Source organism: Oryx dammah, unplaced genomic scaffold (assembly GCF_014754425.2).
Source record: "Oryx dammah isolate SB20612 unplaced genomic scaffold, SCBI_Odam_1.1 HiC_scaffold_8, whole genome shotgun sequence".
Taxonomy (NCBI): domain Eukaryota; kingdom Metazoa; phylum Chordata; class Mammalia; order Artiodactyla; family Bovidae; genus Oryx; species Oryx dammah.
This window is the reverse complement of record NW_024070192.1, coordinates 19,784,416-19,811,688: the sequence shown is the minus strand read 5'-3', so window position 1 is coordinate 19,811,688 and position 27,273 is coordinate 19,784,416. Positions and strand designations below refer to the sequence as shown.

The window sequence follows — 27,273 nt, the reverse complement described above, 5'->3', positions numbered from 1 at the left end:
CAATATATCCTTATAGCTTATTTATTTTATACATAGTGGTTTGTACCTCTTGAGTCATCTGCCTCTATCTGTCCCTCTCCCCTTGGCTCGCCCCAGTGGTAACCACACAGTTAACACTAGTTAATTCAAGAATGAACTAATGTCTAGGTTACATCTGCGTTGGTCTGAAACTTGATAATTTCTCAAGCATCCATTATGAAAATTATGATCTGGAAGTCTTTGATCCATAAGAGAAATTTTAGAGACTAGAGGAGCTATGTTCATTTCAACACTAAAGAGGCCGTGTGCTGTGAAAGTACATTTCTTGTTAGCATTGTATTTTGGTCTTTACTTCAAGCTCTCTGACCCAGAATGGGGTAAAAGTGGCGAGAGAGGAAGGGGCTAGTATATTCTGAATGACATTGTCACAACTTGAGCTGCAGGGATTATGTTTCATTGGCCTCTTTCTTCTGGCTCCCAGATGTTCAGCACTGTATTCAGCGGCCGGTACATCATTCTCTTGATGGGCGTGTTCTCCATCTACACTGGCCTCATCTATAATGACTGCTTTTCCAAGTCTCTTAATATCTTTGGGTCATCCTGGAGCGTACGGCCGATGTTCGATATATACAACTGGACGTAAGTTGCCAAGAAGCTGAAAGTCAAAGCTTATTCCTTTCATGTCCAGCTCTGGATTTCCAGATAAGTGGTAAACCAGCACTTCTTTAGGAAGTGTTTGACACTGTTTCTGTTCCAAAAGAGTGTAGTGTCTCCTCTTATCTATGCTCCGGCCTGGGAAATGCTTTGTGATTTGTTTGGTAGTAGCAAGGAACTGAAACTGTAAATTAGGTGCATTGATTCTTTTTGTAAGTTAAAAGCAGGTCTCCCAATTTCCCTACCTGGTCTTATATATATGTTTAATCTTTCTCTTTGTTATCTATGATCCCTTCTCACTCTCTAATACTAATCCCTCCTCTGTTATTGAAAAGACAAGGTAGCTTATAGTAGTTTCTCTGGGGATCAGTTTCTGGATCCCAGTGATTCCCTCTCTTGATAAAAAAATAAATGTGGTTTTCTCCTAACATGGTAGGGAAGAGACACTTCGGGGGAACCCCGTCCTCCAGCTGAACCCAGCCGTCACTGGAGTTTTTGGTGGACCATATCCTTTTGGCATCGATCCAGTAAGAGCACTTCTTTCCTATGTGTCTGACATGAAGTTGTTTTTTTAATTGGCCATGTCACATGGCTTTTGGAATTTTGGTTCCCCAACAAAGGATTGTACCTGCACCCCCTGCATTGGAAGTGCAGAGTCTTAACCACTGCACTGCCAGAGAAGTCTCTAACACCAAAATTTTTAACTGAAACCCAGAAGTGAAAGAATGAAGATGAAGATAAATAGTTTTTTTGGAGTTTTAGGTAACATATTTTTAGAAAACCTCAGTGTATCTGTCCAGAGTACTTTAAAGCCACAAGAGACCCAGATGCCTTGGGAGCCATGTTGTTTTTCCTGCATGACTGACTTTAGAGATGGCTAATAATACTGACTCTGGGAAGATTGATTTTTCAAGACTCCTTCCCAGTTTATTTCTGTTTAACTTAGTTTCATTTTTATTTTTAGCAGATGTTTTAATAAAGCAAAAATAGCTCTTTATGGATTTTAGATTACCATTCTTATATTTACATACTTAAAAAACTTGTCCCAGAGTTTTATTTTTTTCAAATGTGTAAGCAAGTAAAGTAGGATCAAATCTTTTGCGTTATGTGCTTAAACAGAGGAGGTAGGGAGAAATTTAAGCATTAGATGGTAAGGATTACAGAATTCCAGAGGAAAAGCAGATCATTGCCAGAAAGATTGAGGTTTCTTATTAAAAAAATAAAGGAATTAATCTGGCCTTTGAAAAATATTGCAGATTGTTAGAGATGAAGAGAAGTATGTGCAAAAGCATAGAGGTAGGGAGATAAAAAGTTAATTATTTTAATTGTTATAGAAGCTAATGTTACTGAAGTGCTTACTATGGACCAGGTACTGTACTGAACCCTCAGCATATCTTATTTATCTCCAAACAATTCTATCAGGTAGAGACTGCTGTCTGTGCTATACAGATAAGGAAACTGATACTTGGAGATATTTCATAACATTTCATATGTGCATTTAACAGATGTTTACTGAATCCCTATTGTCTATAACGTGTAGCAGCTGCTGGTGAAACACATCATTCTAAGACATAGCTCCTGCCCTCAAACAGCTGGAATCTGATAATAATACTATCTCGCATTTCTGTAGTGTTCTGTAGTTACAGAGGTTTTGTTGTTGTTGTTGTTGTTGCAGACATTTGATGCTTACAGGGTAGGTACTGAGTTTAAAGTGCCTGTGGGTCATCCGGGTATAAATGTCCATCAGGCAGTTGGAGTTGCAGAACCTCAGGCCAGACTGGGGCTGCAGAGAGAACCAGCCAGAAGTTTTCAGGTTAGAGGTCACTGAGGATGAACTCTTCATGAAGAGGCTAGTTCAGAAAAAAAGATGCTGGGCTAGATGGTGGAAGATCTGGCCTAACAGGTTACAGAGTTTGCTTTTGGTCTCACAGGTGACAGGGGGATTCTTGGAGGTTTTGGCACAGGGACATGGCTGCCTCAGAGTCATTACTTAGGAAACATACTCTGATGGCCAAAGTGGAGACAGAACTGTCAGGAAAATTTTACAGGCGTCCAGGCCTTAAGCAACAAAACTGAAGGCAATTAATATTTAAAAATAATGGAAGGACAGCATCACTGGGTTTCAGCCAGCATCTACAAGATAAATGTCCCCAATTTCTTCAACAAATATTTTGTAATGAATAAAAAAGAGCTCCAGGGAGAAGCTATAGAGACTTAAAAACTGTATCAGCAGTCGCGTGATACAGTGACTTATTGGACTCTACTTTGAATAAATGAATTATTTTTAAAAATACGGATGCAATCAGGAAAATCTGAATATTAATGATTCCATGGTATTACAGAAATCATTGTTAATACTCTGGGGTGTTATGACAGTACTGTGGTGATTTTTTTTTTTTTTACTGCACCAGGTCTTAGCTGCAGCACGTGGGGTCTTCAATCTTTGTTGCAGCAAGCAGGTTCTTTTAGTTGTGGCATTCAGGATCTTTAGTTGCAGCAGGCAGGATCTGGTTCTCTGACCAGGGATTGAACCCAGGCTTCCTGCCTTGGGAGCACAGAGTCTTAGCCATTGGACCACCAGAGAAGTCCTTTGTGGTCATGTTTTAAAAATGAGCTCTTACCTTTTAGAGATCCATGCTGAAATGTAATATGTACAGGTAAAAGGATATGATATCTGGATTTTGCTTCAAAATAATATGGAGGTGGGGCATAGGTGAGATAATTAATGATGAAGCAAGATTGACGAGAAGTCAATAATTAATCATTGCAGCTGGGCCATAGGTACATAGGAGTGTTATGTTATTCTCCCTGCTTGTGTGTATGTTTAGAATTTCTACAATTAAAAACTTTTTCTACAGTAGGTAAATCTTTTTTCCATTTGAGAACTATTTGTAATGCCTTCTGTCTTCTTGGGCTGTGATAGATTTGGAACATTGCTACCAATAAACTGACCTTCCTCAACTCCTTTAAGATGAAGATGTCTGTCATCCTTGGTATCATCCACATGTTGTTTGGAGTCAGCCTGAGCCTTTTCAACCACACGTGAGTTGCTCTGTTTTGTCCTAAGAATTCACACAGTTCAGACAGTGCTTTTGCCTGAAGAAGTCATAACACCTTTAGGAGGAAATAATAACTCAGAGCACTGTTCTGTATTGAAGTGCCTTTAAAAAAATCTCACTTCTTCAAATGAAGCTTGCTTATTAATATTAGTCCCTTAACAATATATGAGTTTCCCAGGTGGCGCTAGTGGTAAAGAATCTGCCTGCCAGTGCAGAAGACACAAGAGACATGGGCTTGATCCCTGGGTCAGGAAGATCCTCTAAAGTAGGAAATGGCACCCCACTCCAGTATTCTTGCCTGGAAAATCCTATGGGCAGAGGAGCCTGGCAGGCCACAGTCCATGTGGCTGTAAAAAGTCGGACATGACTGAGCCCCCGAGCAGACAACATTCAATCGTTCTCAAGATCTTTGTTAAAAAAAAACAACACCTTGTGTAATTTTCATCAAAGTGGAAGTTAGGTTTTTTTCCCATGATGTGTAACTCACATAAACTTGTGAATTGTAGTCTCAGAAGGTACTTGATTTTCCCATCCCTTTCTCACGAGGGATTGACGGGGATGGTATTGGAGCTGTTCAAGGCTCAAAAGTTTGGAAGTCATTGTTGATCCTGCCTGTCTCTGTTGCCTCTAGTGCTTCTGGCTGTTGCTTCCTAAAGTGTTCAATTCTTAAACACAGAATTGATGGAAAGTTAGGTAGAACGTCTAGGGAGAGCAGTTCATTTGGTATGACCCTGGGTCTGTTCACTGTTAACATTTTTTTCTGTCTTACTTTTTAGCTACTTCAAGAAGCCCCTGAATATCTACTTTGGATTTATTCCGGAAATAATCTTCATGACCTCTTTGTTTGGTTACTTGGTTATCCTTATATTTTACAAGTGGACGGCCTATAATGCTAAGACATCGGAGAAAGCACCAAGCCTTCTGATCCATTTCATAAATATGTTCCTCTTTTCCTATGGGGACTCTGGTAATTCAATGCTGTATTCTGGACAGGTGCGTCAATCTAGAGGTGGACTTTTCTCAGGTTGTTATCCTAGGTCAGGAAGCCAGATGTTTCTGTGACCTGAAAAAAGCCTTTAAAACTTCTTTTTGGTCCACACACATTCAGATCTAAATTCAACCCAGTCTCATTCTTTGGGAGAGTCAACTGTAATTTTCTGTATCCAGGCAGAGTGGAATTTATAACTCCCATCCTATGGGACAAGCCTGGGCTTTGCTGCAACATCTAGTTATTTTGAGAAACTGATTATGTTTTTTATTCTTAGATCAGTAAGAAAGAACTATTTTAGGGGAAATCTATGCTAGAGTTGGCAACTGCACGTTTGACTAATACAATGTGCATTTTCCTCCTTACTTTGCAGAAAGGAATTCAGTGTTTCCTGGTAGTGGTTGCACTGCTGTGTGTCCCTTGGATGCTACTGTTTAAACCACTGGTTCTTCGCCGTCAGTATTTGAGGAGGAAGCATTTGGTGGGTATATTTCTATTGCTGAAAGTTACCAGATTTTTTTTTTTTTTTAATCAGTGCAATTCCTCATTGGATGTAATGAGTTGTGCATAACCTGTATTCTCTTAAAATGCACTTGTGTTGTATCCCAGCATGAGCCCTGGACCAGCTGAAAAGAAAAAAACAAACATGTAATTGCTGTTCATACAGCCAGATACTCAGCTTTGAGTAGCCCAGGTGTCAAGAACCAGTCATAGTTTTCACCTTTCCTGATGGAGCTTTGCTTATGCTGTGCTCAGCAGAATCCAGGTCTGGGCCCGTCTTGCTGCAGCAATAGCCGAAGCAAGGCTGCCGGAGCTGCAGACGGTGAACCCACTCATGTGGTTTGCCTGGGCAACCACAGGGCTGACACCAAGACATTTTCTTTTAAAATGAGACCATGATACTTTCACCAGCCAAAACATCCGGTGTAGGGAAGGATTTGGTTTAAAGCTCATCGACATTTTTCTTTTTAAAAAAGCAGCATACATACTTGTGCTTACTTTATGTATGTGTGCATCTGAATTATGCACACACACACTTAAGTTGCCAAATATCCGTTTCTGGCACTGCAGTAATGCTTACTTATTACATTGCCTGGTAAAGCCTAAAAGATCGTATTGCATGACTCTCATACGGCTGTTAGATTGTTACTCCTGTTGGAGAGGAGCTGAGTTATCAGACCGTCCTTCTCCCTTTTCTGACCATCTCCATCCTTCCATGTGGCCTCCATTTGTCTCCCCTTTCACTCCCTCCCTCTCTTGTTTCCTTCTCCCTTCCTCTTTTCTCCCATTCACTATCAGGAAGGGCAACCTGTGGAGGCCCCAGTCAGCCCAACCCCGAGCCAACAGGGACTAGAGGCAGCAGCGGCTGCAACAGTGAGTGAATTAAAACCAATGAACCATCACATATTGTTTAAAGAGGTGCCAAACAGTGCAGCAGAATTCTTTCTAAATGTTGAGAGCATGGGCCATGTGTGCTCTTGGGAATTTTGTCCTTGTTACTCACTGAGATGATGACAGAAAAAACCTCCACCTCTGAGGAACAGATTCTAGTGTCATCTTGACCACTGGTCCACTAAGTCTCCTTTCAGTGTGTAAGTACAGTCATGTCTGTGAACGCAGGGCGTTGGTCATACCCTCTCCAAGCCCATCATCTTAATCCAAGAGGGCAGCTCTTGGACTCACCCCTTGTCGTGTGTGTATTTTGTGACCCTGTGTTGGATGATTTTTTTCATCACGGATTGAGAATATCCCTGTGATTCTTGAACTGATTTCCCTCCACTTTCAAGATCTGCTTCAAAGTGATGGTTGGACATTTGGTCCACGTGAGCTGTGACTTACTCTCTTTCCAGTGGAGGCTTGTACTCGTCTCCTTTTCTGTGAGAGCCTCGGAAGCCCTCACATCCTCAGCTGTTCATTGGGACCTCATCCCTGCCATGTGTCTCGTGTACTTTCCGCTTGGTGTAATAACAAAGTCATCTTCTGTTTCAGTCTTTCCTTCTTCCAGTGCTAACTCATGATTCAGTGACAGCCTCTGAACCTTAAGCGTTTCATTATTTGTCCTTAAAACATCTCTTAACCAAAATCTTATAATGTACTAATGCCAAATTAGCCCAATATATTCTAGGTAATAATGAATCTGTAATATTTTTGAAATCTCACCGGTAGCGGTTCTTCATGTTCTATTGTATTCTAGTGGCATCATACTCTTTTAAATAAATGAACTATTTAGATGGTGACTGTTTACTTCATTAGGTGTTCCTGATCCTTTTAACTCCAAAAACTAACTATTCTTCTAGAACTAGTCTAAAAAGGCTGATATCTTGAATCAGAAGATATTTAAATGTGGCTGCTTAAAATTGTTTTCAAATGGGGACTTATTCTCTTTTACCGAGGGGAAAAAATACCCTAAAGCACCTACTGTCCATGTATTGGCATTCTTCCTGTGTGCTCTTCTTTCTTCTAGTCTTAGTTTAAAGTGTGCTTCTGCTGCAACAGTCTCGATGCTTTTAAATCTAGCATCCTCTTCTGTGATACTGTCCAAGTTAAAAGTCTCCAGTCGGGAAACCTGCTCATTCGGAAGGACTCCTTAGCCCACTGGTTCTTTAGCCAAACATCTATTTCTGACTGCATCAGGATGATCATTCCATTATGAGGGCCCTAGATTCTTGACCCCAGGAGCTGAAGATATGAACACAGATCTGATTTTGTTCTGTCCCCTGTCCTCTTGGTTGTCTGTAAGCAGTGTATCATAGTTTTAATTTTTTCTTTTCTTCCTGCTGTTGTGTGTGTCTCATCTCCCTTCCTGTAACTTACACTTCCTCTGTTCTGAAGGGACACCTATTATGTCTGGCTGGGAGCTTTAACCTGGCTGCCCCCTCACTTCATCTGCTGGTTGGGGAAAACTTCAGAAACGACTTTATGCTTTAGGCCCTAAAGCCTGCTTCCTCAACCCAGGCACCCAAGGACCCACCCCAGGATGCTCAGGAGTCCTGTCCTGTCACCAGTGTGGTGCAGAAGGTGCTGCAGAGTGTACACTTGTGTTATATGTTCAGTCCACCTCTTGGGGGTCATCAAGTGTAATAGTTACACAACCTGGAGGTGCCCGAGGCAGTTCCCAGATCTGACTACACATCAGAATCACCTGCTGAACTTTGAACTTGTTTCTTAGGTGTTAGAACAGAACAGAGAAGTGGAGGAAGACATAGAGATTGCCCATAATGCCATGACCCCTCGTGGCAGTATGTGTCACCCCCTTCTGCCACGAAAAACTAAAAGCAATAGGTGCCCTTGGTTAGGGCTGCAAACAGTACTGACAGTGAAGCTTCCCCTGCCTCCTCCTCCAGGCTATTGTTAGCAAGTGGGGAATTTTGCCTTTCAATTTTTTTCTGCCAATATCAGCATATGGCTGTCATCTATTGATAGAAATACATATATACGTATGTACAGGTATATATATTTAAAACACATTAGCAATTGGGTTTTAAATTGCAGCACTCTTCTGCCCCTTGACTTATTGTTTCATCACAGTACCCTTGGAGTTGCCCAGCAGTCCATAGGACTGTCTGTTGGATGTGCTAAAGTTATGTCACCATCCCCTTATAGATGGCTCTGGTGGTTGCTGCCAATTCTTTGCTGTTCCAAATAATACAACATCCTTGTCCTGGTATCCTGATAAAACTTCACAGGCATAGATGTTCCTAGCAGTGGGCTTACTGTCTCAAAGGGTGCTTGCATTTTAGGGGGCACGCCTTTTCAATTTTGGTAGACAATCAAAACGATCATACAGTTTGTCCTTGGGGAAATATTTTTTAAGATACAGATTTTCTAGGCCCCACGCTAGACCTATTAAATTTACCATTTCTAGAGGTGTTATTTGAGACTGTCTATTTAATGAAATGCAGCTTTCAAGGTGATTCTGATAACCGGTTCTCTGACGAGCGCATGAGAACCATTACTAGAAGAAAAGAGAGAATCTGCCCAAACCTGGAGGGTCGGTGGTCATATGCTGTGGTCAAAGATGCACACCAGAGGTGAAACAACGAGTGGGGACTTTGGGGTGGCTGTCCCAAAGCACTAGCCTATTGGTGGTGGTGCTGCTTGGAGGCCATTTTCCAGGAAAGCCGTCTGAACTCTTGCCTTGTCTGGCTCCCTGGGTGGCAGCCACGTGAAATAGGTCTCAGAGCTCTTTCCTTGGTTCCTTTTGACTCTAGTGGCAGGTTAGCGCTAATTGGTATCTGCCACACTTAACCCCAGTTCTGCCTGGTTTTTGTACCCAAAGAATCCCCTTGCCTCAACCCAAACTTTTCCAGATCAGGCTGACTTAGAAATTCTGGTCCTGGGGACCCTGTTCAACATGCCTGTGGAGTGAGAGGCAGCAGGCACCTAGTCAGCATCTGCCCGCATGCCTGTGAAAAAGTTGTGTTAGCACTCAGAGTCCTCCCCTGAAAGACAGGAGCCTAACTCAGTATTCTCTAGCTGCAAGCTAATGTACATTAAGCTTTTTTTGCCCTGTTCTGTGTGACCTAGAAAGTCCTTTGTTCCTGGGCAAGAACCCAGTGCATTTGGGGGAGAGGTTGGTGAAACTGTCAGGCTCCTGTTGAAATCTTAGCTGACCAGGTTGCAATCACCATGTCATCTGACTCCCCTCCCTCTTAGAAAGTGTAATCTTTAGTTCCAGAAAAAGTTAGGTCATTGAAGCCTTTACAGATAGTCACGCTTGTTAGGAGGGTCTGTTCCTACTAAGCTTTGCACGCAAGCAGGATTCTCAGTTGGCATTGGCCGAGGCAAGGTTGGTGTCTCTTGGTGCAGCAGAAACTGCTTGTTGCCTCTGATCAGACTGAGGTGGTACATGTAGTTCAGGCTGGGCCTGGGCAGAGGTGGTTGGGGTGGGAACAGTGGCTTGATTTTACTTAGCTGTTCCATCAGCGGGTTTTGTTTTTGTTGTTAGAATATATGTTTTTCTGAGGTTTGTATGTACTAACCATCGCCCTTCCCCACATCACAGAATGTCACATTAAAGCCCAGGCAAATTCTACTCTTTCTGTTCATCTGTGTAGGGAACTCTCAACTTTGGTGGGATCAGGGTGGGCAACGGACCGACAGAGGAGGATGCTGAGATTATTCAGCATGACCAGCTCTCCACCCATTCAGAGGACGCGGAGGAGGTAAGATCAGTGGTGTGGGCTTCCTCTCCTCCCATCGGGTCAGCCCTAGTCTTGTGTCCTTCAGTGGCCTCACTCCTGTCTGCTCCTTGAAAGATGAAAATACTAACACTGAGCATCCGCCTGCCTCCTGGACCTCTTAGGGCCCCTCAGCTGTTTTCCAGTGGCCCCTGCTCTAAACTCCAGGTTTTGCCTGCTGAGCTTGTAGCATTTTGTTCTGTTGTCTGGCTTATTGAGTTCCGCGAGGCCTGCAGTAACCCTGTGCGTGAATCAGTTACTGACCACTCTCCTCAGACTGAGGCAGAGCCAGCCCCAGTGCCCCAGCTCTGACAGCAGAAACCCGGCCACTTTTGGTGGCCCCTTCGTCCCTTGCCCCTTCTCAGATTGGTTCCTGTGTGAACTTCAATCACTGGGTTTTTGAAGTCCTGTTCCACTAATGTGCTCTTGTGGCAGACATGTTCCATGAGCCTTTTAAAGGGGTTATTTGCCTACTTTTTAAAGAGAGGGTGAAGTCTGAACATGTTAGACTTTTCCTTAAACCACCACACAAGCTCAGTTTTTTTTAGATCAGTCTCCTTGCCTGACCGTTTGTACCACAAAACCTCTGAGCTGAACTTTGAATCTCATCTATCCACTATATTCTTTTTAAAGCATAAAGAATAGGAATTGGAGACCCAGGGGACTGAACTGTGCAGTATGACTGACCGCGTCTACTGTGTGTATGACTTTTTTTTAAATAGAAATGGCAAGGCTTGGGATGCCTTTTCAAAATAAGTACCAGCACTCCAAGCACTGCTGATTTTGCTTTCCGTTTGTGCTGAGGAGGCCTGTCTCTAACATGTTAGAACATTTAACATTCACAGTCCCCCTCCCCCACAAGAAGCAATGAGTAGCCTGGTGCTTATGACTCGTGACCTTGTGTGTGGTGTGGCTTCCCACTAAGTGTAAATTTGTGTTTTCAAGCCTACCGAGGACGAAGTGGTAAGAAACCAGCTGGCTTTGGCTTCATGTTTATCTGAGGCTTCTCTTCCCATCCTTGTCATCACTCTGCTGTCCCTGCCGCATCCTGGGGCCCCACGTGACACCCGTGTACCCTGCATCTCACTGGCCATCTCTAACCAGTCTGTGAATCTGTGTTATGAAAAAGCTCATCTCCATTAACTGCGTCTCATGTCAGTCACCTCTGTCTCTGTTTCATTGACTTTGCTGATCTAATGCCTTGAGAATGGCTTTACAAGGAGCTGCAAGTAATGTCTGCACTGGCATTCTTGAAGTGACTCCCCTTGGGAGTTAAACCCTGTTGGCCTCTGCCTTCCTCTCTGTGATGCTATGTATAGTCGCTCTGCCCTGGGGGTAACCATTTCCTCCTTGCTCCTCTGAGTGCTTATGGGAAAGCTCACCCTTCCTCCCTGAGATGCTGCCCACCTCTTCCTGCTGCCCTCATCGGCTTGATGATGCTTGGAGTGAGAATGCTGGACCTTTGCTGGGGGTCACCTTTACCTCCACGTGACCCAGTTGGAAGACAGACAGCTTTCAAAAGGAGGCTTTGCCTCTAGGATGCATCCCAGAAAAAAACAGTCCATCTGCATGCAAGGAGTTCATATTATCCCAGCCACACAGAGAGAGTAACAGTAGAAAGAAACTTGGCTAAATGTTCGGGCCACAGCCAGACTAGAAGGCCTTCTAGCTCGGCCCTAATTTGCTTAGCAGTGTACACATTTTGAATTGGGTTTTTAATAGGCATTGCTGCACTGTTTGCATCTTTTCCCCAAATTTCTCTCTGAAATACCCAGACCTGTGACCCTTTCCCTTTTCTGGCTTCCTGGTGCTCTCTAAGTGGGCAGTGGGATGGGAATGGGAAAGGCTTTGCTATTCTGTGTGACAGCAGACAGTGCTCAGTCTTCCTGAAGGCTGGAGAGGCTCCTTGGATGGTATCTGGGAGCTTCTGTTCCTCCGGACCACTCCTCTGTGCATGGCTGCAGGCTGAGCCACCTGGAATGGCCAGGTGGGAGTGCATCCGTGTCAGAGAGGAGCCCAGCCCTCTCCCAGTAAGGCTGCCTCCAGCACCAGTGCCTCCAGCTCAGTTCTTATATGCAGCCCTGTCCCCGGGGAGTGGACATGCAAACAAGATGGGCTGGAATTCAGCCTTCCCAGTCTCTGGCCCCACCCCAGACTCCCTCAGAGATTGTTTCCCATAGCATCATAAGTAGCAAGGACATTCAGATAACTGTCTCAGAGATCTAAATACGTCATCGGTAGAGGCAGCAGACACTCTCTCTGGGGGCGCTCTGTCCAGCTGCAAATCAGAGCCCAGCCCCTCAGTTGTCTGGGAAATCTCTGAAGGCTGTAACCATTCAGCAAGGGCCAGTGGGACCTCTCCCTACTGTGTCATCTCACCAGACAACATTCATCCAACCCATTCGTTCATTCACCCTCCATGTGCCAAGTACTCTGTTTAGCGCTGCAGGAACTGAGAGAAGAAAAAAAACAAGTCCTTGCCTTCAAGGAACTCCCAGACTAATTGAGGAGACAGTCTGGGTGACAGATGCTGTGATCAAGGTGTGCCCAGGGTGCTGTGGGAGCACAGGGGGCACCTGACAACACACGGGTGGGGGTGTGGAAGAGGACCCCTAGAAAGGGTTCCCCAAGGGCACTATTGCTGAGGTGGGCCTGGCCAAGCCAGAGTCCTCTGGGGAGGGAGGGCCAGAGGGGATGCAGACCCGTAGTATGTTGTAGTTACCATAAAGACACATTTTGGGGATAAACAAGTTTTCAACTTGCTGGAGCGCAGTCAGGAGTTGAGGGACTGGTGAGAAGTAAGGCTAGAGGTTGGCAGAGAGCAGCCGTAGTAGAGTATTAGGCAAGAAGGAGCATCGGGGGCAGTGAAGCTCCAAGTAACCCAGTGTGTACCATTGCTGAATACCCTAGGGGAGAAGGGCAGAGGGTATATTGGGTGGGGGAGGGGCACAGCCTGAGAGGGGTCAGGAAAGACCTGGGAGGCCTGGAGGGAAGTTGGGCATTGGCAGTGGGAGTTGGGAAGGAAGGGAGCAATAGGAGATGGAGGAAGGAAAAGCTGCGGCCTCGGGCCTTCGTGAATGCAGGCAGTGGGAGTGAGTGAGAAGTCAAGCTCGACTTCCAGGTTCAGATGCCTGGGGCTCCGGTTATGACCCCCAGTTAGAGATGGGGTGAGGAGTAGAGGTAGGTCTGGAGGGTCAGAGGAGAGCAGTCAGTGAGTTCAGTTTGGGCGGTGTGGCAGGAGATATGGACAGCTGGTTGGAAACCCGCAGCATGGAAGTAGAGGTGCCCATTGGGAGCTCCTCCCGGGGTGGCCACTGAAGGCCTGAGTGGCAGTGCTACAGGAGAGAAAAACCAAGAGGAAGTGAGCGTATCAAGGAGAGGAGGAGGGCAAGGCAGTGGTGACAGACGCTGCAGAGGCTCAGTCACAGGATGTCTGTTAGACCTTGCGCCCGGGGGCTAAGGGGAACGAGCCTGGGAGGCACGTGGAGCTAAGAGGGTGCAGCAGGTGAGGAACAGGCATGGTGGGGCGGCCAGGAGGCGGGTAGAGAATTAGACAGGGCGTCTGCGGTGGCTCCTAGTCGGTCGTAGCTGACTCACATGGGGCAGTGACAGACTCCCAACTGCTTGGCTAGTTTCTTACTTAATTCTCACCCAACTTACTATCTCCCCTGCCCCACCCCTCAGTATACAGGTATGAAAACTTGCCCAAGGTTACAAAGTAGGAAGTTGGGAGTGAAAGAGAGGAGAAAGCAAGGGTAACGCCTGGAAGGAAAGCTTTGTCTTCCATCTCTGTAAGGGAGCCCACAGTCACTGCTTTCACAGAGCTCTTAGTAAAGCCTTGCACTCTGTGGAAATGGGGACCCTGTCCTTCCTTGCAGTGTGGACTGTGGGGCGACAGCCAGCAGCGGTGGCAAAAAGCTCTTAACAACATTGTCAGGATTGGAGTAACTATGGTTACCCTAGTTTTCAGGGTAACTAGAAGACTTTGCAAGAGCCTATTTCAGAAGAAAAGCCCAGAAATACTCTCGGTATAGATAAGGGTGAGGGAAAATGAGGCTATTGCTAGAGATGGCGAGTTGGACCTGGCCCCCCTCGCCACTGGCCATGCTCGTGAGGCCTGGGCTGTTAGCGCTTCACCAGCCAGCCCAGCCCTCCTCTTCTGCCCTCATGCCGTTTCTCAAGGTAGTTCTTTCTGGTATCTTTTGGGGGTCATGTGAATCTAGAAAGAAACTGGTGAAAAACAGACTCTGACCTGCGGGCAAGGCAGGCTTGGAAGGCCGATTTGGGCAGCGGCCCTCTGCTCACTGGGTCTGGTCTGGGCCCTGTCGGGAGGGGCTGCCTGCCTCCTGGCCTTCAGTGGCTGTGGCGCCACCTGGGAGAGTGAGGCCCGGAAGCACACCTAGGGCTGGACCCTGAGCAGGCCTAACGGGAAGTTCCCCACAGCCCCTCCTGCTTATGCTGGAAATAATCTTTGATGTTGAAAGGAAAACCGGAAGAAAGGGAGCATGAGGAAAACCTTCATCACCTGCCCGAGTAGGAATTTGTAAAACTTTGCCAAAATGTCCCTGTGTGATCTTTTCAGAAGTCTCTAAAGTAGAAGGGAGTGACCCTGCTGCCCACATGTTGGGAAGATAAGGGGCTGCGGAGGTTTAGTCTCCTCCAGGAAGTTTGCAGCCTGGTGGCCTGTCACCTGACATGCGTCCCAGGGCAGAGCCCTTCCTGCCCTCCTGGCTCTTTGAGAGCAGGGTGCTCTGCTCTCAGGCTCCACAAGGTGGAAGTCAAGCCAGAACAGAGCTGCCAGACAGCTCTTACCCCAACGTGCACCCCACTCCGGAGCTGACAGCCTAGTGGGGAGAAAAAGCAGATGTGTTGAGAAGAGTCTCATTAAGATGTAGTTCATTACAGTGTAGTGTTTTGAGGGACAGGGCGGGGCCCAGCTAGGGGCCCAGGCAGGCAGGATTTCCAGGGGTGGCCCCACCGAAGTGTCCCCACCAGGAATTCAGCACCAGGGGCTTTGGACCCAGGTAGCCATTCATGCCAGCACTCAGACCCCTGCACGCTCCCCTCCCCGCCTCATTTCTGCTGTCTGGTTTCCTCCCCTGACAGTTTGATTTTGGGGACACCATGGTGCACCAGGCCATCCACACCATCGAGTACTGCCTGGGCTGCATCTCCAACACCGCCTCCTACCTGCGGCTCTGGGCCCTCAGCCTCGCTCATGCACGTGAGTGTATTTCTCTCAGGTCAGAGGCCATGTCTGTTCCTCTTGCTTGGGCACTCGCTACAGTGGGGGCTTATAGAGATTACCTTAGGGCTCTGGAATTATGGACTCCCGAATCACAGGAGAGTGACATCCCACCGGGAGGATCCACGCTTTTGCCAGGTTAGCTGTTGAGGTCGCAGGAAGCCAGGGAGCAGGGCATACTGCGGTGGGGAGATGGAGAGCGAGGTGCATAGCCTGCAGCACCCCCGGCCCGACTGAACCGATGTCCTGTCTCTCCCCATCCCCAGAGTTGTCCGAGGTGCTTTGGACCATGGTGATCCACATCGGCCTGAAGGTGAAGAGCCTGGCCGGGGGCTTGGCGCTGTTCTTCATCTTCGCCGCCTTCGCCACCTTGACCGTGGCCATCCTCCTGGTCATGGAGGGCCTCTCAGCCTTTCTCCACGCGCTGCGGCTACACTGGTGAGGGGCAGCGCGGGCTCGGGCGGGCACGTGTCCTTAGCTGCACAGAGGGCGGTGTTAACGCTGGTCCAAACTCTGAAGACGCTGGGAAGTGTCTGCCTGCACATGGCCGTGCCCAAGGACGTGCGTGGCGGTGAGCCCCAGGAGCGCCCTCTGAGCAGTACAGCCCCTTTCCCGGCCTCCAGGGAGGGCCCGGTCGCATGCTGTCAGGTTGCGCTCCTGTGTTCAGCCTCCTCCTTCAGCGTCCTGATTGTGGCTTCAGAGATCTTCCGGGGTCTTTGTTTGTTTGGGGTGTTTTGCACTGGCATTTAACTCTTTCCTGTCTTCAGAGCAATGAAAGCAGCTGTGGAGTAGATTCTAAGTCCAGGGAGGCGCTGGAGCACACTCTGCCCTTGTCTTGCCCCTTATCCTGTCATGGCGCCAGTATCTTTAGGTAGGACCCCGGCAGCTCTGTGTGAGTAGGGGGATTCCTATTCCAGAGCATGTTGCTCAGTACACTGAAGCCATCTCATCAGAAGGGCAGGTTTGGGATTTGTTTGTTTTCTTTCTTAAATGTTGTCTGTGGCCCTTAATGGCTGTGGATGGAAGTGGCTCAGTCCTGCAGAGTGGAGAGCTGGGGTCTGGTCTGGACTGTGACTCCACGACTTCAGAGTAAGGTTGGCAGATTTAACAAATAAAATTACAGAGCCCTCAGTTAAATTTGGATTTCAGATCAACAATGAGCTTTTTTTTAGTATTTCCCAGATGTCCATGGGACATGTTTACATTGAAAACTGGCTGTACCATACTTTATCTGGCCACCTGACCTCAAACCCTGCCTCCTTGAATCTCCATTTCTCCCTTTACGTTCTGATTCTCCATCTCTTTTGGGGTCCATCGGCTCTGGAAGCTTTAGACCTGAAGTGTGCACACACAGTTGTGCCAGTTTAGGGGCTCACACACTCACTGCCCCTCCCCTTTGGGCTCCCTAGACGAGATGATCTGTAGTGTTCATGATCTCAGGGTCAGGAGAGAGGGCTGAGACTCTTTCCGTTGCTTCTCAAAACCTGAAGAAAACTTAAAATCTGAACCTGAGAAACCTCTTCCCCACTCCTCTTATCTTTGTTTTTTTCTCACCTGACTTGTTTTTAGCTGAGCCTGCTCAAAGATTCCGCCATTTGTTGTTCTAAATGACAGAGGGAAAAGTGAGGCGTGGGAGGGGGAGCCCTGGCCGGGACTGACTCTTCCCTCAAAAGCTCCTTTAGGAGAATCGGCGTCAGGACACCGTGCTTTCTCCTCCCCCACGTCCCCTCCCCGCCCAGCTGTTGTTTACTGGGAGCCAGGAGTCTGGCCCAGCCGAGTGGCCCGACTGCTGGCGCACTACCCGCTCTCAGCTTATCAGCGCACACTCGCCCCAGCACACTTCCTCACCACCCAGTGCTGCCAGCCTGTGGTGACTCACTTGGTCTTACCCTCTTGGCTTCCTTCCTTTCCTGTTCACTCCTCTGTCTCTTGAGCGCTGGGCTCCAGGGAACAGTGACCAACCTACCTGGACTCCAGCCCGAGTGGGGAGCCCATTACCTACCCCCAGGTCAGTGGGGCACAGTCAAGGAGCTGGGGCGGACCTGTCAGAGCAGTGAGCCAGGCCCACATGGAGCAGGGAGGGGCCGCCTGGGCCCGATGTCCAGGGTGAACTGTGGCCACTGGAGGTCATGCTTTGCTGCCAGAAGGATTCTTCTTCCTCAGACTCACCTGTGGGCTTTGAGTGAAAGTCCTCATGAATGAGCCTGAGGAAGTAACGGGTGGCTAGTGAGCAGGCTTCAGAATCGGGTGACCCGAATTTAAATTCCAGCTCTGCTGGCACTGGCTGGGGGCGCCCCTGAGGACAGCACTGGCCTCTCTGAACCTCACTTTCTCTCCTGTGAAAGGAGAAGATAATGTCCATGTGACAAGGTTGCTGCAGTTAAGTAGGAAATAATGCACAGACCAAGTGACTGTCCTCGTGCCCTGGTGCATCAAACCTAAGAGCAAATGCAGATGGGGCTGCCCTGCAGAGAGGGCTGTGGCCCCTGTAAGCGCTCTGCTTCAGTCTGTTAGAAGAGAGACCCCAAGGGGAGGCACATGGGACCACTTGAATGCCTCCCAGACGTAGTTTGCAAGGAATAAGCTCATCAAATACTGTATCATACTTGCAGGGTGGTGGTGGTTTGGTAGGGGAAATTTTGGATAGGAGAGAAAAAAAACAGCAGTGCAAATTCCTTTGTGCAACTTTGAGAATCGCATCCCTGGAGGCCTTTGTTTTCCCCTGCCACTAGAAAGGAGTGAATGAAGCTGGTGCTCGTGCACCCCCTTCTGGCTGAGTGTGGATGTGCCCCAAGGATCTCAGTCCAGCAGGACTGCAGGCATTCTGAGTTATGACCGTCCTGTGAGGGGTGGGAACAGCTGGGCCCGCTGGAAATGGCTGCAGGGACATTGCTTCGATGTTTTCCTGGCTTCCAGCCTGGGCATCTTCATACCTGTCACTTTACCTCTGGTCTTCAGCTGGGCTTTCTTGATTCTGCTGCAAGGACTGCCCCATTACACCAGTTCTGGGTCTCTTCGGTGGGAACAAGAAGAAAAACATCTGACTTGATAATAAGGATAAACCTTGAGACTGAGGGTCATGTAGGGACATGAGGAGGTGAAGGACAAGTGAAAACAGCAGGTGAATTCATGCACCTACCTGCTAATTCTGTCTCCTCCTGAGTTGCATCTGTCTGTCTTTTCCCCCACCGATTGTGTGCAGCGTGGCCTTCTTGCCCACCATAATGAAAGGTCTTTTCTTCCTCAGAAAAGGCAAAGGCAGGGGTGCGATTTGTGGTTTGAACTGTGGACACCGGATTGATGTTAATAGAAAACTTGTTGCCCTGTGACCTGCCTTCGCAGGAACCTCATCCCTTCCTGCCTAACAGGTTCCACATGCACACTCACGGACGGGGGGCTAAAGGGGCAGATTTGGGAGCCACTTTGTAAGGAATACAGTGGCACCACAGCCAGACACCGCGGGTGGCTGAGGGAGTGGCTGCCCAGGAGAATGAACACCCCTGAAATGTGGCCCCCCGGGCTGACCTCGTGGCCCCGCATGGGGGTCATCGGCTGGCGGTGTGCTGCAGGCCCAGCACTGCTCAGATCAGGACAGGACCGTCTTTCTAAAACCGCCTCCCTCCGGCCACACCCCAGCAGGGAAGGGAAGAGGCCCAGGCTTTCTCCCTTCGTTCACTCAAAAAAACAAGATTTCTGTCACGTAGCAGGGGTGCTCTCTCCGGGGACTCCCAGTCAGTCCTTCCGGGCCACTAGGTGGCCTTTGCCAGGTGTGGGAGCTGGCAGAGTGACAGAACCCCACCCAACTGCCCGAGGCTCTCCTCGAAGCTGCTGAGTTGGAAATGCATTTTAGTGACCTGGGGTGTGGTAAGACCCTGGAGGCGTCCCAAGCAGAGCCCCCCTACCCCCGCCCCCAAGGAGGAAGGACTTACAGGGCAGCCAGCCCCGGCACAGAGAACTTCATGTCTGTACTTTCTCAGGAAGCACACAGTTCCTGGCTGGGGCCAAGGGGTGTGGGGGAGAGACTGGCAAGGAAACTGCTTTCCAGCTTTGTACTGGGAGGTTGGGGCAAGCACGACCAAGAAGTGGAGCCACATTGGCCTTGAAATACCCACAGTGTCCCCGGTGGGCACCACCCTAAGTCCTTAAGTGGCAGCTAGTGGGCAAAGGGGCATCAGGTAGTGTGTCAGAGGGACTGCCCATCCGCTCACACGGTAGAATGTGTGTGCCCCCCTCCCAGGCCTGGGTCCCCTGATATACATGAAGCAGGCAGAATGATGGCAAGAGGCCTCTGCCTCTGACCCCTTGGGCCTGTGAACACATCTGCAGCTTCTCTCTTCAGTCAGTTTGGATCAGAACTGTTTGTGTGATGAGTCAGCCAGAGGTCAGATACATCGCAGACCCCAAGGTGACTTACCCACGGTCTGGCTGTACATGGTTGAATGACACGAAATGTTGTTGCCTGTGCACACACAGCCTACCCAGCGAGGGAGATTCAGTCCTCAGAGCCGGGAGAAGCCAAAACCTAACCCCACCCCCACCGCATTCCTCAGGGGAGCTACCTGGAGCTGGACCCTCATCATGGGGGTGTTGGGACATGGGGCTGAGTCCTGCAACTGAGTCAGTTTGAAGCACCCCCTCCTGGATCCTGTGCTCTCTGAGGGGGCGTGGCCGAGGCACTGACCAGACTCCTCCAGGGGTCAGGAGGCTCTGGGGACCTTGGCACAGCCCCTGGAATGTGGGATCAGCCCCTGGAATGCGGGATCCGGGGAGAAGGGCTGCCTCTTGTGGTCACACAGAAAACCCTGTTCCCCCTCCTCTCCTCAGGGGATGGAGCTGGTGCCTCTGCAGTTGGTGACCTCAGCCAGTTCCCCAGGGCTGAGGGGCCTCTGGGGATTGGAGACCTCTTGCAACCACTGGACAGTCCCCTTCCCACCTCCTTTTCACTGATTTCCTGCTTTGTCTTGGAGGGAGAATGCCCTGGCGGAAGGCTGAATGAGAGGCAGGAAGGTGGAGAGTGTCTTGGTGCCCGCTGCCCACAGCCTGCCTCAGCCCCACATGGCCTGCTGCTGCAGGGGTCCAGGCCACCAGGGTCACACAGCATTGAGTGGAAACTATTCCTCAGGGCAGCTCTCCTTGGCTTTTTTATCCTCTGAATCATGCATTTTTCTGCCCATATTTGGTGGTTATTTGGTCGCTGGGCAGCCGTCCAGGGTGAGCTTGCAGCCGGGCCCTGCTTCCAGGCGTGGACGCCTTCCTGCCCCCTCAGAGCTCGAAGTGCCCAGGGAGACCCATCAGGGATGGATGCTGAGCTGCCGGGGAAGGGAGCTAAAGCTGTTTTTCCTTTCAGTCCCCAAGAGAAGAATTCTTTCTCAGATGTTTTTGTAGTTGGAGAATATTTTTGCCATTGCTTTGAGAAGACTTCCCTTCCTAACTTCCCCCTTTCCTGGGAATTTCCTCCCCTAAATCGAAAGCCTCCACTGTTCACTCGCAACCCTTGCTTCTCCTTCCTCCCCTGAGAAGAGATACAAACAAGAGAACAGTGGTCCCTGCCAGGGTTCTTCACATGAGCTCACACCACTCCACGTGGGACACTTCCGTTGGAGGTCCACACCAGGCCCTGCCAGGAGTGGGTGCTGGGGGACTCTTCCCCATCACAGTTAGAGGCTCAGCCAGCTGAAGGCTTTTTGCACCCAGCTTTCTGCAGAGTTTGGCATACACACATTTTCCGCTGAGCAGGACAGAGCAGGAACTGAGACCAAATCAATGCATTGGTGCGGTGTGCCCTTGCTGAGGGCAGGCCCTGGGCATCACGGGCTGGAAGCAGGCTAAAGTCTGGGCTTTGTGGGCAGCAGGGGGCTTGAGGAACTTGGGGTTGGGGCATCTTTCTGTAGAGTCCCAAAGTTTTTGTGGAATGACACTCTTCTTCCCATTCTCCAGGGTGGAGTTCCAGAACAAGTTCTACAGCGGGACTGGCTTCAAGTTCCTGCCTTTCTCCTTTGAGCACATCCGGGAAGGGAAGTTTGATGACTGAGCCCCCAAGGGGCTGTGTGCCCGGCTGCCCTCTGCTCCCCGCCACGGTGGTTAGCTGTGCTCCCCTTGCCTGCTGGTTGTGATCCCTGGGTATCAGGGCACCTGTGTCATCCCCATCCCCTCCCCCCAGCCACCTGTGAGGCATTTAGCTCAATCCAGGTCCCCCAGCTCCCCCGGTCCCCCGCCACCCGCAGCTTGGTGTGTGGTAGTGTAGTGGTATTTTAGAGAAGCCGCGCCCTGACGGTCACTCACACCCACTCACCCTGGGCACCCACCCTGCCCTCCCGGAGTCTGTCTCACTCTTTCTTTGCCCCCTGGTGGTGAACCTGTTTGTGCATTTACACGAGAGCCAAGAGCACTTAGAGGGGGGCTGTCCGCTGTCCACACCCAGACTTTGAGCCCCTGCTCCTGCCATTCTCTCTCCTGGCTGGGGGTGGGGTGCTCTTTAACACTCCCCACTCTTAGATTAGCAGCGAGGCGTCCAGGGAGGTGGTGTTTTTGTCCTCCACCCACTCGCTCTGATCTTCAGTGCTTGCTCATCAGGAATTCGGCTCAACCCAGCTGCGCCAGCAAGCGTGGCTTCTCCCTGGCAGCCTGGAGTGTCCGTAGATACCCCACACCACCTTCCTAAGCGCACCCTAAACTCACGCCTTCGCCCCCTCCCTCCCAGATTCCCCTTTTAGTACCCAGCATAACCTGCACAGCTGGGAGGGCCCAAGACAGAGGTCCTGACTGGCTTCCTTGGTTGGCTGAGTCTCAGGCCACGCTTGGACCGTGCCACAAGCACACCCTCTGCACAGAGGTTCCAGACTGATGCCCTTTCCTGGTGCAGATGGGAGACCTTGCCCAACCCCAATTATGAGTCTCAGAATTGTAGTCATCAAGGCGTTTCTGCCTGCTCTGCCCACCAGTGCCCCTCCCTACCTCCGTGACAACCCCACGTCCAGTAAGTCCTGGGTGGGAAGGTCGATGGCATTTACCATTTGCTGGTTGGAGGCAGCTGGCAGGGCTGCCAGTGCATGGGGCTGTGAGAGCATGGCCCTGAGCACTACCTCCCCATCACCCCCACAGCAGGAGATGGATCTTGGGGCCTTTTAATCATGTGTTGGCACGGCAGCCCTGGCTGCTTCAGCTAAATTGATCTGCACACCTTCAGTGATCGAGAGGACCCCCTAAATTGGTCAGCCCCCCTACACACACACTTGTCTAAGGGAGCTGCTTGGAGCTGCTCAGTGACTCCCCAGGCTATCTGCCCCACCCCAGCTTCACCCCGCGCCAGCCAGTGTGACCTGACCCAGCCCGTGTGCAGAGCCCCTCCTGTCTGGCCCCTGTGGTTTACATGATGACCTTTGCTCTGTGGACAGAGGGGTTGGAAGCAGAGTTCTTTATCAGGAATCCTGCCAAGGTCCTTCTGTTCAGACATTCCTGTGCTGAATAAAGTGTGTTTGACTCTATCAGGGAGGCTGCCCGTCTGCGTGCCCACGGCTCCCGTGTCACTCAACCCTCTTGAGTCCATCTAGTATCTAACCCCCTCCACTTCCCTTCGCCAGCATTGCTGCCTTTTTCTGTGATCCAAGGCCACAGCTGCGGTGGCCCTGGCCAAGCAGTTTGTGAAATTCTCACCTTATCTCAAGTTTCCCAGGGGCCTTCCCACTCCCCGATCCCACCCTCCCTGAGCCAAGGCAGCTTTGCAGATACCACCCCTGTGGGGGAGGGGGCTTGGGGGTCCCATCACCACCCCCTTTTCTGCACCGCACACCCAAACAGCCCCGGGAGGGGCCGGAGCAGGGGCCTGGGTGTCTGCCCACCCTCCTCTCCCTCTGCTATGAGCATGCTCTCCAGGGCTCAGCTGCCTGGCTATTTTTAGCCCTGATTGCCTTTGGCCTTGCTGTAGGTGGAACTCTGCCGGGGTGGGGTTGGGGAGGGGGTTGGTTCCTCAGGGCAGCTGGAGAATTCGAGGTGCTGAGGCAGGCAGCCCAAGGGCCAACAGGCTGTCCCGGCTGGCAGAGTGGGCAGGGCGGGTGCCTTCTCCCTCCTCACAGCCATGTAAGGCGACCACATTCTTTCTCAGCCCGTCCTCTCCATTCCTGCCTTCTCAAACCTCCAGGGGAGGGGCTGCCCAGGAATGTGAGCACCAGGTTGACAACTGCTGCTGCTCCAGGAGGAGCAGGAACACCCTGTTCATGCCATGCTCCTCAAACCGTCTCCTCCCTGACAAGCCACCTGGCCTGGAACAGACCTGGGCACAACACCCAGCATCCGCTCCTCAGAGAGTTGAGAGGGACCATTCAGGTAAATGAGCTCTTTTAGCCTCCCCTCTGTTACTGACTCAAAGAGGGAGGCCTAGTGAGAATAGATACTTGGAGTTAATGGAATAGAATTGAAAGTTCAGAAACAAACCCTAACAGGTATAGTTAGCTGGTTTTCCACACAGGGGCCAAGATAATTCAATGGATAAACAACAGTCCTTTCAACAGATGGTGGTGGTACAGCTGGGTGAAAGTGAAAGTCACTCAGTAGTGTCCAACTCTTTGCGACCCCATGGACTATACAGTCCATGGAATTGAATACTATCCACACATGACAAATGTGGACTGCGACTCACCGTATACAAAAATGAACTCAAAATGGGTCATCGACCTAAATGTAAGAGAAATTTCAGAGGAAATCATAGGAGTACATCTTCCTGACCCTGGGTTAGGCAGTGGTTTTAGAAATGGCATTAGAAGCACAAATGATAAAAAGAAGATAAAAGATAAGTTGGGTTTTAGCAAAAATTAAAAAACGTTAGTGCTTTGAAGGACAGGGTCAAGGCATCCCTCGTGGTGGGAGAAAATATCCGCAAAGCATATCTCTAATAAAGGACATATCTAGAATATATGTAGGACTTTCATAACTCAGTGATAGAGACAAAGACTTAACCTTAAAAAAAGGATAAAGAATTTGAATACACATTTCTCCAAAGAAAATATGAGACAAATAAGTCCATGAAGAGATACTTGACATCGTAAGTCATTCAGTTCAGTTCAGTCGCTCAGTCGTGTCTGACTTTGTGACCCCATGAATTGCAGCACTCCAGGCCTCCCTGTCCATCACCAACTCCCGTAAGTCATTAGGAAGATGCAAATCAAAATCTTGAGGAGACATCACACCACCTAAAAAGGCTATAATTTTTTTAAAAGACAATTACAAGTGTTGACAAGGTTGTGGAGAAACTGAAAGCCCCATCCCCTGCTGGTGGAAACATAAAATGGTGCAGCTGCTTTGGAAAGCAGCCTGGCAGTTTCTCAAAATGTTAAATGTAGGGTTAAGTTAGGACCGAGAAATTTGAGTTCTAGGTATCTACTCAAGGAAAATGAAAAAAATGTCTACACAGACTTGTGCGTAAGCACTCATAGTGGCTTTATCCATAATAGCCCCAAATAGAAATGACCCAAATGTTAGCTGATGAATGGATAAACAAAAGGTAGTATATCTATCCAATGGATATTCTACAATGAAAAGGAACGACATTGATACATGCTACATGAAAGGACCTCAGAGTCAGACGTAAGGCCACATAATGTATGACTCCTTTTATGTGAAATGTCTAGAAAGGGCAAATCTACAGAGATGATGTAGATTGGTGGTTGCCCAGTACCTGCTGCTGGGTGGCGTTGCAGGCAGGGTTTCTTTGGGGGATGATATTTATATTATGGTGACGGTTGCACAACTATGGGTATACTAAAAAAAAAAAAATTGAGTTTAAACTGATAAACTGCCTGATAAGATCAATAAAGTAGGGCTAGGAAGGGGGAACTAGGACTTCCCCAGAAATTCCTCCCAAAAGATCTGGGTCAAGGGGTCATTAGCTAAGGATTTAGGATCTAGTGGCCTTGGGCTGATCCCAGCCCAGCCAGCTAAAGATGGGACCAAGTAGAACTGAACCCTGAGAGGGAATCCCCAGGAGCCCTGTGGTGGGGTGGGGAACGGTGGCTCTGTCGCTCTGCTGTTGTGATCTCTTTTGGCCCCTTGGTTTATGGGGCCTTAAACCCAGGGAATTCCCATTGCTCCTATTTTTAATCTAGACCTTTATCCTGATTCCCCTTCTGGTGGAATCCCTGGGCCCCAGACATCTGCTGAGTGAGTCTGTGCCTCCATCAGTGAAGTCCTCTTGAGGTCCTGGAACAGTGTGGAGAGGGTGGCTTTGGGCCTGCTCAGTGTTATAAAGATAGGGGACAATTCCATCACCATCTTCAGGACCCGTCTCTTTTTCCTGTCCCTCAGTGAAGACCTGGGCAGGATGGCACCTCTCTCTGCCCAGGAGTGTGGTGTAGAAAGGGCACTGGAGCTCCCCTCTCCAGCCTTCCAAAGGCAAGGCCTAGGCATGGGCTGCTCCCTGGTGGCCAGACAGGGAAGGACTCATTCGTCTTTATAGGTAAGGCAGGTGGGATCCTAGTGGGGTTGTGACAGGTAGGGAACTGGATTGGCAGGGCAGAGGGCCAAGCGATCTGGAGGGTGCACAGGCAGAGGGCAGGCTGGCAGGAATGAAAGAGAGAAGATAGGAGTGGAGAGCGTGGACAATTTGTTTCACATACAGTAAATGAAAAAGCAATGACATGTGTCACGTGGTAAAGGGATCAAACCGTACAGTTCAGTTCAGTCGCTCAGTCGTGTCCGACTCTGCGACCCCATGGATGCAGCACGCCAGGCCTCCCTGTCCATCACCAGCTCCTGGAGTTCACCCAAACTCATGTCCATTGAGTCGGTGATGCCATCCAACCATCTCATCTTCTGTTGTCCCCTTCTACCACCTTCACTGTTTCCCAGCATCAGGGTCTTTTCCAATGAGTCAGTTCTTCGCATCAGGTGGCCAAAGTATTGGAGTTTCAGCTTCAACATCAGGCCTTCCAATGAATATTCAGGACTGATTTCCTTTATGATGGACTGCTTGGAGCTCCTTGCAGTCGAAGGGACTCTCAAGAGTCTTCTCCAGCACCACAGTTCAAAAGCATCAATTCTTCAGCACTCAGCTTTCTTTATAGTCTAACTCTCATATCCATACATGACTCCTGGAAAAACCATAACTTTGAATAGATGGACCTTTGTTGGCAAAGTAATGTCTCTTCTTTTTAATATGCTGTCCAGGTTGGTCATAACTTTTCTTCCAAGGAGCAAGCATCTTTTAATTTCATGGCTGCAATCACTATCTGAAGTGATTTTGGAGCCCCCAAAATAAAGTCTGTCACTGTTTCCATTGTTTCCCCAATAGCATAAGCCCTTCTGGAGGAGGTCGCCATTAATCCCACCATAGAGCCGCCAGAACTTAAACAGGACTGGGGAAACAGACTCTTGGAGGGCACAAACAGAACCTTGTGCGCACCAGGACCCAGGAGAAAGGAGACTGCAGGCTTCTCATTGCGGTGGCTTCTCAAACCTTACAAAAGGGCCTAATGTAAAAGTAAGTCTTCCAGGCTTCCCTGGTGGTCCAGTGGTTATGAATCCACCTGCTAACGCAGGGCACATGGGTTCCACATGCCTCGGGGCAACTAAGCCTGTGCACCACGGGCACTGAGCCCGCACTCCAGAGCTCATGCTCTGCCACAAGAGAAGCCATTGCAATGAGAAGCCTGCACACCACAACTGGAAAACAGTCCCTGCTTGCCACAACTACAGAAAGCCCCACACAGCCACCAAGGCCCAGCATAGCCAAAAATAAAGTTTTCCACCCCATTATGCAAGGTAAGCACTTTTTAAACAGCATTTAAAAAAAAAGATGGGATGTACTATATCCAGTGATTTGACCTTTAAAAAAAATATATATATATATATACTTTGCAGAACATTCCAAATCAGCACCAATACATCTTCCTCACTTTTTAAAAAAGCAAATGCTTGATATTTCATCTTATCAATGCACCTTAAATTTCTTCAGCCAGCCCTCTTCTGTCCTCAAAGAGTTCCCACCTTGGTGGGGAAGACGAGAAAGACAGTGTGACGCACCAGAATAATCTGTGCGGCCCCTACCACACATCCCATGAGCTGAGGTTGCAAATGTGCTACCAACCCCCGGGATGGTGTCCCCAACCTGCTGTCCCTGCCAGCAACCATCTGCCATTCTGCATGAAGGCCCCACAGAGAGGTAACCTGAGCCTGACG

General features: G+C 49.2%; 1 protein-coding gene and 1 long non-coding RNA gene across 6 annotated transcripts in view; one reads left to right on the top strand and one right to left on the bottom strand.

Moving 5' to 3' along the window:
* Window positions 1-22,589, top strand: part of ATP6V0A1 (ATPase H+ transporting V0 subunit a1) — a 52,992-nt gene extending 30,403 nt beyond the window's left edge. For 2 of the 5 annotated variants that reach the window (XM_040245248.1, XM_040245246.1), the window contains exons 13-22: window positions 461-618; window positions 1,070-1,160; window positions 3,557-3,675; window positions 4,469-4,685; window positions 5,054-5,161; window positions 9,738-9,845; window positions 10,806-10,823; window positions 14,967-15,084; window positions 15,372-15,543; window positions 21,043-22,589. In XM_040245248.1, coding sequence (XP_040101182.1) covers window positions 461-618; window positions 1,070-1,160; window positions 3,557-3,675; window positions 4,469-4,685; window positions 5,054-5,161; window positions 9,738-9,845; window positions 10,806-10,823; window positions 14,967-15,084; window positions 15,372-15,543; window positions 21,043-21,136 — 1,203 coding nt within the window. In that variant the 3' untranslated portion in view covers window positions 21,137-22,589. Of the gene's footprint in view, window positions 1-460; window positions 619-1,069; window positions 1,161-3,556; window positions 3,676-4,468; window positions 4,686-5,053; window positions 5,162-5,979; window positions 6,055-9,737; window positions 9,846-10,805; window positions 10,824-14,966; window positions 15,085-15,371; window positions 15,544-21,042 lie in introns of all 5 variants that reach the window. The other 3 variants (XM_040245249.1, XM_040245247.1, XM_040245250.1) reach the window with 2 other exon arrangements.
* On the bottom strand, window positions 16,268-18,334 carry LOC120867151. Its single transcript, XR_005721815.1, has 2 exons — window positions 18,245-18,334; window positions 16,268-18,118 (listed from the first exon to the last, which is right to left on the bottom strand). It is a non-coding gene; the product is annotated as an uncharacterized LOC120867151 (long non-coding RNA).
* Window positions 22,590-27,273: the final 4,684 nt, after the last annotated feature.